Raw genomic sequence first — 14,848 nt, forward strand, 5'->3', positions numbered from 1 at the left:
GCACACATTCTCTAAACATGTACATTAATCCTGTGGAAATAATTTCCGAAAAAGTATTGTTTCCTAAAACATATCATTGAACGTATGGAATTAAAAGGTAAAAATCAAATTGTTGTATTTATTTAACCAGTACTTTAAGATACAATAATTCTAAAAGAAGCGTCTATATACTTTTATTTGAATTATTCAAGGAACTGACTTCAAGTAAAATGAACATAGTAGAAGCTAATTGACTCCTGATAGATCTTTAATTTTATTTATAATTTCAATACATGAGTGTGAAATAAAAATTAATTGCAAAATTTATTACATAAAAAAAATTTAGTGTTAAAAAAATTCCATACATCACTTATTTCAAAATCCATTAACGAAACATCTTTAAATTTCTAATAATTACAATTTTGACAATCATTGTTATTTATCAGAAGCATATTCTCTCTGAGATCTTGAGGAATGACATTTGACAAATTGAGTGACTCAAGAACTGAATGTAGGTTCGAACCTTGGACGGGTGGCTTACGCTGCAAAACAGTGACAGATACTGAAAAGATAGAAAATGCAAACGTTAATCATTAAAAATGACAAAATATTAATTTAAGCCTAATTGAAAAATATTTGATTAAAATTGAAACTTATTTAAATATATTTAAATACAAATCAAGTATAAAAATGTATTTTTTTCTTACATAAAGGACTCAATACCCCTGGTAGACAAGTATACTCTACTGCCACATCTGAATAATCTACGTGTAGAACTCGAAATTGTAGACTAATTGCCACTAAAAGAAATACAAATATTAAATTGAGTGAAATAAACTATCAAATTTACCTAGAATATTTGGAATCATTACAGTAATCGATAAACCTGTTATCTCATAAATATCATTAAATGATATTTATGAGTTGTAATCGATTATTATACAGATTATTATATTACAATCGATTATTATATTATAGTCGATTATTATATAGATATGTTCAAAAAGTAAAGTATTAATGAAAAGGCTATCATTTATTACGTAATATTGGAGTAATCTGGAAAACTCTAGCAGGAAAAAGGTTAGCCTGAAAAAAAACTTCTTGAGAAGGCCAAGGCTCACCCTGGTCTGTCGAGCCATTGATGATGATTATTATTATTATTATTATTATTGTGAGAGTAATCTTGAGCTTTTGCTTTTGCCACGCCATTGTTTGTCATTTTTACACTTAGTCTGGTTCAAGTAGGATGAATTTTTTATGGACATATTAATACAAATTACCGCCAAAAAAGTATGCTACCTTATAAACTTCCTTAAAAGCAAAAGTAGTTCTGATAACAAAGTGAAAAATTCAGGATCAAATTGCGGTGAAAAGTACCGACACTCAGGGTGTTGGAACTTTATACCGTAATTTTTAACGTTACATATTACTGAGCAAAAAATCAGATTTAGCGTAATTCGCAAAGTAATAATTACCGTAAAATCACTGTATCACTCTAATTTAATAAATATCACTGTAAAAATTACGGTATAATATTTTACAGTAAGAATGGATTTTACGGAAGATGCACCCAAAAGTGTTGGTACTTCATGCCCTAATTTGCAGTGTATCGCAATTTGCGTATTTGCATTTTTTACAGTGTAAGAAGGTACCCGAAGTATTACTCGACAATCGACTGCATTAGGAATGCAGTCAATTGTCGAGTAAGATAGCGTTTTTTTTTTTTTTTTTTTTTTTTTCCTTACCCTGAATACATCTGCAAGTTCAGTGCGTTCCGTAGACGAAGAGTACTGAAAGTTAATGGATGTTTCATTTTAAGACTCTTTGATAAGAAAATTTGTATAGATATGTTTCAGAAGGCAAAATTGAAAGGATTAATTTTAAAAATTAGAATAAAAATTCTATTTTTTGGTAGTAAAAGATTTTACTACGTCTACACAGATTTTCATTTTTCAATCATTTTTTTAAGATAACAATTTACTTGCTGTGTTAGAACACTAACAAGAAATCATTTTAAACTTGAATAAAGCAAAACACGAATGAAGCGCAAAAATGGACGTAGTAAACTATAGTTTCGGTACCATAAACAAGAGCCTTCTACATTGCTGAAACACAAAATTAGAGGAAAATGTAGCGAGGCTAACACGTTGCAACTAGAAAAAAAAATTTGACCAACAGGGGTAGAATAAAAAGAAGGGAGATAATAAGAAACAAGCGTGAAGGGAGTTGTGTGAAAACTCGGAGTTACGCAAAAATTATATTAGACTAGACTTCGAGAAGTTGGAAAAAAAGAAAATAATATAATGTCTATCAAATAGATTATTTGAATTTTTCAAAATATGGAATGATTCCCTGAAGTCAAGGTCGTTAGATGAAGAGCGGCATTGAAGAAGTCGATAAAGAAAGAGCAGTGTAGCCAGAAGAAAAATCAAACTTAATCATCTTTTCAACTTCTCTTCCCTCATTGGTTAAACCACTTTTCTCCTTATAGTATTTGTTTCTATTTTGTGCTTTTAGAAACTGGGAAAGATCCATATTTATAGAACTGAAACTATAGTATGTCCATTCTCGTGCCTTTACTTATGCTTAATTTACGTTGTTTTTCTTTATTAATACGTAGCTCTTTCACAAAGAATTCCTTTTTTTTATTTTGATATTTGAAATTTACTTGCACTTCTAAGTATTTTAACCGGGATTATTCCACCTTTATTCATTATCTTTCTTTGATCAAATTTCAGCCATTTTTCACAAATTTTATTTTGAAAAAACGTATGTTTTCAACAGTTGATATCGAACTAATCAATGAAGANTATAGATATGTTTCAGAAGGCAAAATTGAAAGGATTAATTTTAAAAATTAGAATAAAAATTCTATTTTTTGGTAGTAAAAGATTTTACTACGTCTACACAGATTTTCATTTTTCAATCATTTTTTTAAGATAACAATTTACTTGCTGTGTTAGAACACTAACAAGAAATCCTTTTAAACTTGAATAAAACAAAACACGAATGAAGCGCAAAAATGGACGTAGTAAACTATAGTTTCGGTACCATAAACAAGAGCCTTCCTCATTGCTGAAACACAAAATTAGAGGAAAATGTAACAAGGCTGACACGTTGCAACTAGAAAAAAAAAATTTGACCAATAGAATAAAAAGCTTGAATAAAATAATAAAAGAAGGGAGATAATAAGAAACAAGCGTGAAGGGAGTTGTGAGAAAACTCGGAGTTACTCAAAAATTATATTAGACTAGACTTCGAGAAGTTGGAAAAAAAAATAATATAATGTATATCAAATAGATTATTTGAATTCTTCAAAATATGGAATGATTCCCTGAAGTCAAGGTCGTTAGATGAAGAACGGTATTAAAGAAGTCGAAAAAGAAAGAGCAGTGTAGCCAGAAGAAAAATCAAACTTAATCATCTTTTCAACTTCCCTTCCCTCATTGGTTAAACCACTTTTCTCCTTATAGTATTTGTTTCTTTTTTGTGTTTTTAGACACTGAGAAAGATCCATATTTATAGAACTGAAACTATAGTATGTCCATTTTCGTGCCTTTACTTATGCTAAATTTACGTTGTTTTTCTTTATTAATACGTTGCTCTTTCACAAAGAATTCCCTTTTTTTATTTGGATCTTTGAAATTCACTTGCGGTTTTAAGTATTTTAACTGGGATTATTCCACCTTTATGCATTATCGTGCTTTGGTCAGATTTCAGCCATCCTTACAATTTTTTTTGAAAAAACTTATGCTTACAACAATTGATATCTCCATAACTATAGCGAAATAGAAAGAAAAAAGCAAAAAGATATTTTTTCCAAAACAATTTTATCTGGTATTTTAAATATTAAGAAATAATTAAATAAAATTTAAAAACTAAGTTTTTCAAGTAAACAAAAACAAAAACAGAGTGCACTAGTTAATTGGAAAGAGGACGTAACATTTCGATTGTCAATTAACTCTTTTTGAGGATCATATCACAATAAATTCTTTTTGTGGCAGTCAGGAAGCGATTGCAACTTGTATTGCCATCAGGTGCAGAGCTGCTATGGAGCTGCTGAGTTCTCTAGCTAATCGGAAAATGGTCAGAACTTTCAAATCAAATTGATTGCAAATCCCTGATTGCAAAATTTCATTGTCACAAAGAAATTGACTTAATAAAAACGTATTAATAACATTTCATTATTACTGTAATGTAACAAATTGTATATAGAGAAAATGTTTCCCTGTAGCCATCCAGAAATGATTAGAACTTAGCTACCAGCACAGATTTTTATAGGTGAAATACTAAAAACGTTTTTTAACGTCTAATTATTAAATTTAATGAAACAAAGTAATTACATTTTTAATCATGTCTTAGAAATCATTTCAATAATTAAACAAAGTACATAGCATAGAAATCTTAGCTTGCTCATACATTATTCTTCTGTCTAAATCAAACAGTTTCGATTGTAGGCATTATTCACTCAAAAAGTTGCAGCTTAATAGCATTTCTAATTCTACGATATTTGCAGTAATACCTAAATATCTTAGTTCAAAGCCTATCTGCTAATTGCTACGCAAGTTTCATCGCTAAAGAGCTTGCATAAAATATTATTGCTAGTTAAGTGAAAGCAAAATAAGATTAGAATGTCACGAATTATAAAAGAATTTGGTTTAATTTTCTTAACGTAACTTGTCAGCATATAAATATATATTTTTCTGGGAAAATTTCTACAGATAGTAAAGGTGCAGCTCAAAATAAAATATTTCTACAAGTGCTTCAATCTATCGTATTTTATCAAACAATATAAATCTAGAACATATAATGCATTTTTAGCAAGTGATTTTATAATACAACTGAAAAAAGCTTTTGAAATTGTTTTCTAAATTTTAAGTAATTAAAATTAGATTCATTAATAAACTTGATGAGGCATAAAGTATTCTAAACAGTTTTTCGCAAGGAATATGCAATTTAAAAAGTAATGTTTGAAAAAATACGTAGTGTTGTGGCTATAGCTGTACTGAAAAAAATTCTAGAAAAAACTGATATCGAACTAACTATAAAATTAATATTGTATCACTTACAATCTTCCATTTTCAACTTCAATTCTCCAGGAGACTTTCCAGTTTCTCTGTGCATTTTTCCTCCTGTTTCTTTCTTTTCATAAAATCTGCATTTATATAAATACGCAACATTCACACTAAGATATTACAATTTGATCATCAATAATAAGTTTTATCATTATAATTTATATTTATGTTAAGAATTGGAGACAGGGCTAAGTTATTGCATTTTCTTAATACTTGATTATTATTATTTTACAATATTTATGAAAAATAATGGGTTATGAAATAGTTATTTTTAAGAAAAATAAAAAAAGCTTCAAAGTTTAATCTACTATGTAAATGTTTTAAGTGTAAATTTTTAAAAAGAAATTATTCAATTTTAAATACTGCAATAGCTCAACAACCCTTAAAATACTTTAGTGCTTTACATAATATTTTATTTCATAACCATCGTTGACCAGTCTTTCCAAATTTTTAGTTTTCGAATACCAATGTTCAACTCCGTAGCTAGTGATTTTGAACCCAATCCAGAAGACAAGGGAGCAGGTATCTTATTTTACCCTATTTAATTTAACTATTATTATACCTCATTTTGTAAATTCATTCTACTAAAACTCACCTTTTACTAAAGAAATCCCCAATAAAGAAGCTTTCGTTAAATCGGCTTCGTATAATGAATTAAACATAACTCTTTTAAATAATTATAACATTCTTTTATTAAATAAATTACCAATGCTATGAAACCAAATATAAGCATTTATAAATTTTCAAGAGAGTGATTAGAAATCGTGTGATTATAAATGCTTCCTGTAAATCAAGCGTGAGGAGATACATTTCAGATAGATTAAAAATTCTTTTGATTAAAAGCTACCAGTAAAGGTTTATTACTCTTTTTCCTAAGGGAAAATGTCGTTTCCAGTTGGGTGAGAAGGGGACCTTTTTCATTTGGAGTTGGTAGGAGGGATTCTTTCACTTCAAAGAGTCAAAGAGTGGATCTAAGCTTTTAGCAGGTACCCAATCACCTTAGCTGCTCCCAGATGCAAGCGAAGATAGGTCCTGGGTGAAGTATTGAGAAATATTTGCCTTCGTGGAGGACTTTTTTGATGGAACTAACCCGCATTTGCGTTACAGAAAGCTGAAAGCCACAAAAGAACCCCATGACCAGCCTGGCAGCAAGGGGACTCTTACCCATGATCCGTGTATGACAAAGAATATTTTATGCTAGCACTGTAGTCGGCTGCCGAATTCGCCTCTTCGAACCTTGGTTACCTCATTAGGAGGTGAGAGCTCAATCCGTTGAGCCACCACTCCTTTTTTATGATGTTAATGTTAAGAATGCCCAATTTTTGTGTTATAACAAGTGTTAAACATTTTATTTAATTGCACTTTTTAGATATACCCTTACATCAGTCTCAAGTATAATAAATTTTTTTCTCATTTAAAAAGACGCAAATATAGGATTTATTAAAGAATTATCTAACTTACGGCGAGCCAATTGCTTCATAGTGCACATCAAACCCATCTTCACTTCTTGGTGTATATTCAACAAATTGGCATGATTGAGCCCCCATTGGATGATATCGGCTTTGTGCTACAGCATACCATTTTCCAGAATACTACAAATAAATTTCTTACATTTTAAGTCAATATATTGAAAAAAGTTAGTAATTGAAACTGAAATAAATTTTAACTTAAAATGGTGTGTCTTTTCAAACATATAAATTGAGCCAATCTGAATTATTTTGCATTTTACTACTAATAGTTTTGGCTTGATGCTGTTGAGAATATTTTGAATATAATATTAATTAGAATGATTTCAAATTTTTTACTAATTGGAAGCAACAACCGTTTAATATATTCTGATGGAAAGAAAAAGACGTTGAGATGACCCTGTTCAAGGCTGTAGTGCCAAGAAGAAGAAAAACAAATAAAGTTTATTAAGAAATCTGTACAGAAAAAGAATTTTCATGTGTAAATTATGAGATTTAGTTTATTTTATATACATAACTGTTGTTATAGCTATGGAAATAATAATAACAGTTATGTAGATAGAACATTATATTTTGCCTCCCACCTAAAAGACGTTTATAGTATTTGCAATACGCAACAAGTTACTGCGGCTATTATAAATATATGGTATTACTTACTCATAAAAACATAAAATGTTTCACTCATTTACTCCTAAATGTCTTGATCGCGTTATTGCTGTATCCGAAGAGCTTCGTATTTGAAAAAATTCGCAAATTTAAGAATACTGCAAAACTCACAACAATAATCGAAACTCTTATTCTGAAAGGGATACAGAAACTTCGATATTAGGTACAAACTATTTTTCTAAATTGAATTTTAAAAAAAAAAATTTCAACAGAATCGGTTGAATAGTTGATAATTAAATAAAATGTTTAAAAAGTAGTAGGACAAAATATTTATTCCCTTTCTCATGCCAGGAAATATTTGTAATAAAAGTCATATAGTTAAATATTAAACTACGTATTAAAAATATGTTAAAATTCTGAAAGAATCTGGCAGAGATTTGTAATCTTTGAGTAATAGTACTCTGAAAAATATTTTATTGTCAGAACTACCAGAATATGGTAAAATTTACTATGCTTCCGGCTCTATGCGAACACCTAAGAGCTCAGTAATTTTTACCAAAGCACTTTGGTTATGACGTTAAAATTATCAATAAAATATGGTTTTACAATATATGATAAATTTCAGTAAAGGTGGTAAAATTTGGTAATTTTATTACGATACCTTAGAGTATGGCATACAAATCATTTATTCGGTGACATTTACTTTTCAGTTTTGTATTTTTAACTAAACGAGTGAAAATAATAACAATAAATTTTGAGAGCCAGAATTTCAGGTAAATCGTTAACAAATAAATGCAAAAATTACCAAATGAATGGTTTAAATACAGTATAATTTGATTTTTATGACCAGAACTATGTTGTTGTTTTTTTCTATAAATGTATAATGTAGATTTTTACCCAACAGTATGGTAATTTTACCAGAATTTGTTTTTCTATGTGTAATACTATAGCCATTAAGAACGAAATTCTCAATTGAAACACAGACCTTATTGTAACTAGAGAAACTCATTAAAAATTATGAATATCTCTAAAAAATATCAATACATTTTATTCCATGATTTTTCATGACATTATGAAAAACGCGCATATATTGTTTATGATTACCAACAAAGTAAGACGTAAGTCTCTCCATAACTTCTGACAAGAATTTATATAGGAATTCCATGACTGCCATTCAAAATTCCCATATTACTCGGATGGAACTATTTATATAATTATGCATTGCGTAGTGTAAAATCTTTATAGAAAAATGTCCTTACAGGACCATCTAACATTATTTTTTCCTCTGAACTGTTAGGAATTCCTCTTTCTTACTTTCGTTATTCGATATTTTTTATTGATGATAGATGTTTAATTATTTCGACTGTGAAAAATTGGTTTTACTGGGGAAAAAATTCCTTCATCAAACTTTTTCAAACGAAGGAAATATTATAATATCTGTAATATTTTTTAACTGATGATAAATAGACGTCAGAGTTTATTAATCAATTCGCAATATTTCAGAAGATTTTTTCTAACATCATCTCCATAAAATCAAGAATTTTTCCTCGAGAGTTTCTTGGCTGTCCTCTTAAATTAGGTCATTAAAGTTTTTTCGGGATTAACCAAATTTCATTTCTTTTTTTTTTTCAATTTTCCTAAGACACGACATTTAAATAATGGTAGAAAATGTGAGTTTTTTTAAAAAGTAAAATCACATATGAAAATCATTTTAAATGAGTGAACTTATAAATTAAATGAACTTATGAAGATGATAGCATATTTTCAAAATATCTATTAAATAAACTTCAATAACTTTTTTGGTCATTTTTATTTATTATATAAAAGGAAAAATTAAAATAAATTTTCAGCATTTTTTTGCATAATATTGGATATTTTTATCATGTGTATTTCCTCATTTTGGTTATGAAATGAAATTCAATAACATGTTTATACTTCATAAAAGTGTCCAATAATATGTTTATACTTTCATAAAAGTGTCCAATAACATGTTTATACTTCATAAAAGTGTCCAATAACATGTTTATACTTCATAAAAGTGTTCAATAATATGTTTATACTTCATAAAAGTCTCCAAAAAGTTACTTATACCTTTCTAATAATTTTTCATTGTAATTAAAACTCCAACCTGTGTGGGCAAATCCAATTGTATTTTCAGATAGACGATTGCCTTATTAAAAAAAATAACACTTAATTTTAAAAAGAAAAGAGAAAATAACATTTAAATTTCATTTTGTAACATATAAAATTGTACCAAATGTTATCCCATATATTGGAAGCTGGGTCTCATACCAATAACGCGATCACCCTTAAATAGCTAAATAGTGTATGCATATTTTACTCATTAAAAAGTGAATAATATACCAGTCTTCCGTTATATTATGGTTTACGAGATTACCATAAATGATCTTAAAATAGTTTAAATATATATTTTTTATTTTACTTGGATAGTTTTGGAGTCGATGCAAAACTTATAAACTTAAATCCTCCCAGGCAGAGAGAAAATTCTCATAAAATTATTGTTTAGTAATGAAATTTCTAATAATAATAATAATAATAATAAATCTAATTCTGGGTTAATGAAACCAAAATTTAACCTTTCATTTGGTAATTTTTCCGCTCGTATTCACCGTATACCTGACGGAAGTTCTTTCTATTATCACCAGATGGCAGTAAAATAAAATGCGTTCATAACTTCCACTTGATGATGCGAATGCATTGATTTACACTAATCTGAGCTGTTATCATGTCATAGGAAGACTGCAAGTACTTGACCTGAGTAGTTTTTTTTTTTTTTTTTTTAGTATACTGGGTGCATGGACTGCTCACAGTAAATTGTGGTTTTCAAAATTATAGTTTTTATTACCACACATTCGGCAGAAAATACAAAACTAAAAAGTAAATTATGACGACTAAATGGCTTTTATACCATGCTCTGAAGTATCATGATAAAATTATCAAATTTAACTACGGTTACCAAGTTTTATCGCCTATTATAAAACCATATTTTATTCTTAATTTTACCAAAATCTTCACCAAAGTGCTTCGGTTAACATTATCTTGATTTTTTATGTTGCCATAGAGCCCGAAAAACGATGAATTTTACCATATTCTGGTAGTTCAAACTATCAGTTTATAACAATGTGTCTTTTTTTAACAAAAATAAAATCAAACATCAAAAATCTTTTAGTCACTTTTAAACAATATAAATCAGAACTAAATATTTTCAATTATTCATTTTATTCTGTATTTATTTTCGAACTTTAATTTTAAAAACGCATAGTATAAACTACAACAGCAGTTTATTTTTTTTAACCCTAAAAATACCGTTAGTAAGTAAATTGCATTTTCCTTACTTTTTCAAGATTCAAATCCCTTATGAATTTTGGAGGTTCCGGACAGAATCCCAACACCAACTGACCAAAAGATCCTAGTGGCAGCAGTGCAATTAAAAACAAGGTTATCATGTTCTCTAAAAATAAAAGTGTATTTAAACATTTTACAAAGCTGTTATACAAATATGAGTTGTTAATTATTCAAAAAAAATTAATTCATTAAAGCGTGAAGTTAAGTTCGTAAAATTATGCATATAAATACTGCCGCCTTTTGTGACCTTTAAAAATTATCCTATAAAGCATATAAACTTTAATGATCCCCAAGTAGAATACACAACACGACTCTATTTAAATATTATAATTGCTCAACCCCATCTCCAATTCTAACAACTTAGTCATGGACAAATCAAGACAAATTCAGGCCCAAGGCAACAAAATGTTTTGGGCCCCGAACAAATTATTTTGAAATTTAATTTCTGAAGACTAATCCTAACAATAAAAAAAATCTATTGAACTGCATGATTCAAGCGAAACATTCCAAAAACTTTTGAAAACAGACAATTGAAGATTATTTTTCTAAGATAAAGTTTATGCATCTAAATATTAAAGCAAAATATAAAACAACGCAACAATGGTGTATGAAAATAAAAATAGTTTTGGTGACCACAAACAATTGAAATCAGGGATTTTTGCTATGTCACTGATTAGCTGAATTATTTTAAAGATTGTAGCCTTTCCTCTACAGCTTTACATATTTGTTAACTAGAAGCTTTTAGTTCTTGTTGACAATAATTATTTATAAGAGACTTTTCGAATGTGTATTCTCGTTGCAAGCCGTTGGAGTAAAAATTGCACCAATTAAAATTCAGCTGTTCTTTGTAATTTGATTAATGCAATGTTTACACGAGTTTGGTTTATCACAATATAAAGAAAATTTAAAATAGAAAATGCATTTTTTGAGATAAGCTGTTTCTTTCAGTATTTTTTAACGCAATATTGTAGACTTTTTACTAAATTTTGAGGCCCCCCAGAAAGTGAGGGCCCTAGGCACGTGTCTATTGGGCCTAGGCGACAATCAGGCCCTGAACTTAGTTTTAAACAATATATTACCCAAATTTTTCATCCGTGGCTTTCCCGCACTTTAATTTCAATTTTAACTATTTTTAAGAGATGCTCGCCATATTGTCAAAGTTCTTTTTGTATTGAATTTCTGTAATAATTTGAAATCTTCTTTGCAAGCGAACCGTGTGTATGTGTTTGGGACATTTCAGCACAGTAGACCATCTGAAGTATTAAAAGTATTTCTATCTCTATCGTGAAATAAAATAGGAAAGTCTTCCCAATGCTCCATTTGTGTGCTGTACTGCTTCCTAACCTACCTCTCGAGCCATAATTTGAGTTTCTAAAAGCATATATTTGCTATTGCTCAAAAAAAAATAGGCTCTGGCACCAATAATTAGTACTAGTGGGTTGCGCCCTCTGCTCGCCAACTCTCGCCAACCCCCGAAAATTGCTACTCAATCTTATATGGTTTGCTTCGCAAACCAAGATCGCTTCGCTCGCTACAAACTTAGGTACATTGGAAATTTACAAAATTCTAACAATCATTCAAATCCATATAACAACTTTTTTTTGAAAAAAAAATTACTTCTTTTTAGTAAATACTAAGTCATTAAAATAAATTTGAATTCAAATAAATGACATGTAATTCGTTAAACATATTAGAAATGTGCTATAGTATAAAATCTTAAGATAAAATTTCTAAAACTGATATCTCTTTAAAAAGGTTAAACTTTTGGCTATAATTAAGTCTATTAAAAATTGAAATAAGTGAATTGCAATGGAAAAATCCGCATAAACAAAACATTGAATTTCGGAAGAAATCTCATTTGGTGAGAATGCTCTCTCTTGTCAAAAAATACAAAATAAACTGACCTCAAATAATTAAGGAGAAATTAAGGAAAAAAATAATTAATCAAATAATTAAGGAAACTACTATCACGTTTAATATAAAAGGAAGATTTATTAACTAAACAATAAAATTACAGCATCGCAGTTCCAAAAAACAAATCTCACACTCACTCAAGAAAACAATTTATATTCTAATTAGTCACCATAGCAACCACAAAACTCTTCTCGTTACCATCTATAAATTGATATATAATAAATAAATTATTAAACGAAAAATACGATGCACATAAGCACATAATATTTTACATTCTGGTTATTTTAGTTTCCGTTTTTAAGAACGCCTTATGTTGAGTCACCTCAACTAGATTTGGCATGTGACATTTTTAGCGGCAATCATTGATCGATTTTCTAGCGTTGCCATCCGGGGAGATGTAATGAGGCTTTTTTTTGTCGCCGTGTAAGAGAAATATATACATAGATGACAGTATGCGGCACCATAGCACCGTGTTTATGTTTAAAATGTCTACAGCCATTTTAGAAAGGAGCTAAAATAAATCAAAATAACTACTTCGCCACTAAGTTTTTATTTACATAAAAATGCGATATTATTCTAAATAGCTACAGAGTGTAATACTAACTATTCAACACTAACTAAATTATTTCTTAAAACAACCTAACAAAAAAAATTATGAATGTTGAGAATAGTTTTTGATTGTATTTAAGGTTTACACTAACCCGCTGCGGGTATTTCAATTTTTTTTTTTTTTGGTTGCTGTGTGATTGTTGTGTCAAATAAATATTTTTTTTAATAATAAAAAATAAAAACTGTTTCTTCAGTGAAGCTTGATTCGTTACAGTACTCTTTGGTTAGCCAGACACAAATAAACACAATATTTAAGGGGGCTTAATTGCTTTGCACTCAAAAAATTTTTGAATTTACTTGCTCCTGACTAGCCGGTTAAGTAGTACTAAGATATTTTTAAAAAAAGATTTTTTAACTAGATTCAAACTTTGGCGTGTGTGCAACCCAATTATATCGCCAAAAATCTGATGCTATATCAGTACAATGTCAAGCTAAGCCATATTATCGTACAAATTAAATCAGCTTAAACTCGATCACTTGATATTCTGGATCAACTTTAATTGAAACATCGCTCAATTTAACACCATTTCAAGTTTACATTAAATTTGCACAGTATTATGATTCAAGCACTTAATTTTATGGTTCAAAGATCCCAAATTTATTTTTCAAGATACCAATTTTACGATTTAAGATTCTGATTTTATGGTTCAAGATACCAAATTTATGGTTCAAGATACCAAACTTTTGGTTCAAGATACCAATTTTAAGGTTCGAGATACCAATTCCATGGTTCAAGATACCATATGGTTAAAAGATCAATATTATGGTTACATCAATTTTATGATTATATCAATTCTGTAGTTAAAGATACGAAAGATTTTATGCTCCAACCTGAAAATAACTTTCCCAAGAGTGTATAAATTCTATGAATTTATACGTAAATAAAGTTAATAGCTTAATTCATTTAATTTCATTTTATCGAAATATATTGTGGAGATCAATTAATATACTTTGCGAAAAATAAGCAAAATTAAGCTAAAATTTAATTTATTAATCATTATCAATGAATTACCTTTTTTCACAACTTCATTGAAAGAATTTAAAAACTAAGTCATAAAAAAATCATTTTAAATTTCCTTATCGTTTGCCTATCTTACTATTCATTTCAGATTCCAAAAATAAACCCCAGGCTATCTAAAGATTCAATTCTTAGAAATTAACAAAATAAGTTTATGAAATAATGCATTTATTTAATGCAATAAACAGAGAAGGATAAAATAAATAAAAATTTAAATCTGAAAATTGCATTAATTGTTTTTAATGCCATAAAATTTAAAATATAAAAAATATTTTATAAAAATATAATACTTTGAATAGAATTTATTAATTAATCTTATAACCTTTGTAATAGTAAGGAAGATCCAAATTAAGAAGTAAACCACATTTCAAACAAAAAGTAAGCATTGCAATAGGGTAAAAACATTCCGAATTTATCTAGAACTAACAAATATACTTGCGTCAGAAACTTGTAGATAAATTCATTCTCACTACTTTAACTTGTTTTCCGTTCACTTTGTATCGGGTCTAGGTTATCGAAAGCAACAAAACATGTCCTTAACATTTTGAAATTTAAATGCATTTTAAATATAAATTAACATTTTAAAGTTAAATTAGAATCATTCAAATGGATTTTGATGACTATAGCTTGGAAGAAGACATTATTGAGCCAGATTATGAATTCATAACAAAGTAAGAGTTTTTTTTTAATTATAATTAAACCACAAATATTCATCAGATTACTAATACTACTATTATTGAACATGATGGTATCATTGTTAGTAACAATAATTGAATCAACATGAGCATGATATAGATATATATAGATGATATATA

General features: G+C 28.4%; 2 protein-coding genes across 3 annotated transcripts in view; one reads left to right on the forward strand and one right to left on the reverse strand.

The window, feature by feature from the left end:
- Positions 1-229: 229 nt before the first annotated feature.
- The window catches only part of LOC107439891 (uncharacterized), a 24,895-nt gene continuing 10,276 nt past the window's right edge, over positions 230-14,848 (reverse strand). For both annotated transcript variants that reach the window (XM_016052632.3, XM_071177793.1), the window contains exons 2-6: positions 10,483-10,598; positions 6,516-6,646; positions 5,049-5,134; positions 687-779; positions 230-541 (exon numbers count right to left, since the gene is read on the reverse strand). In XM_016052632.3, the coding sequence (XP_015908118.2) occupies positions 387-541; positions 687-779; positions 5,049-5,134; positions 6,516-6,646; positions 10,483-10,593 (576 nt within the window). In that variant the 5' untranslated portion in view covers positions 10,594-10,598 and the 3' untranslated portion in view covers positions 230-386. The remainder of the gene's footprint in view (positions 542-686; positions 780-5,048; positions 5,135-6,515; positions 6,647-10,482; positions 10,599-14,848) is intronic.
- LOC107439884 (WD repeat domain 24) overlaps positions 14,545-14,848 on the forward strand; it is a 36,660-nt gene continuing 36,356 nt past the window's right edge. Inside the window, exon 1 of the mRNA XM_043046766.2 lies at positions 14,545-14,704. Coding sequence (XP_042902700.1) covers positions 14,640-14,704 — 65 coding nt within the window. The 5' untranslated portion in view covers positions 14,545-14,639. The remainder of the gene's footprint in view (positions 14,705-14,848) is intronic.

This window comes from Parasteatoda tepidariorum, chromosome 2, assembly GCF_043381705.1.
Source record: "Parasteatoda tepidariorum isolate YZ-2023 chromosome 2, CAS_Ptep_4.0, whole genome shotgun sequence".
Classification (NCBI taxonomy): domain Eukaryota; kingdom Metazoa; phylum Arthropoda; class Arachnida; order Araneae; family Theridiidae; genus Parasteatoda; species Parasteatoda tepidariorum.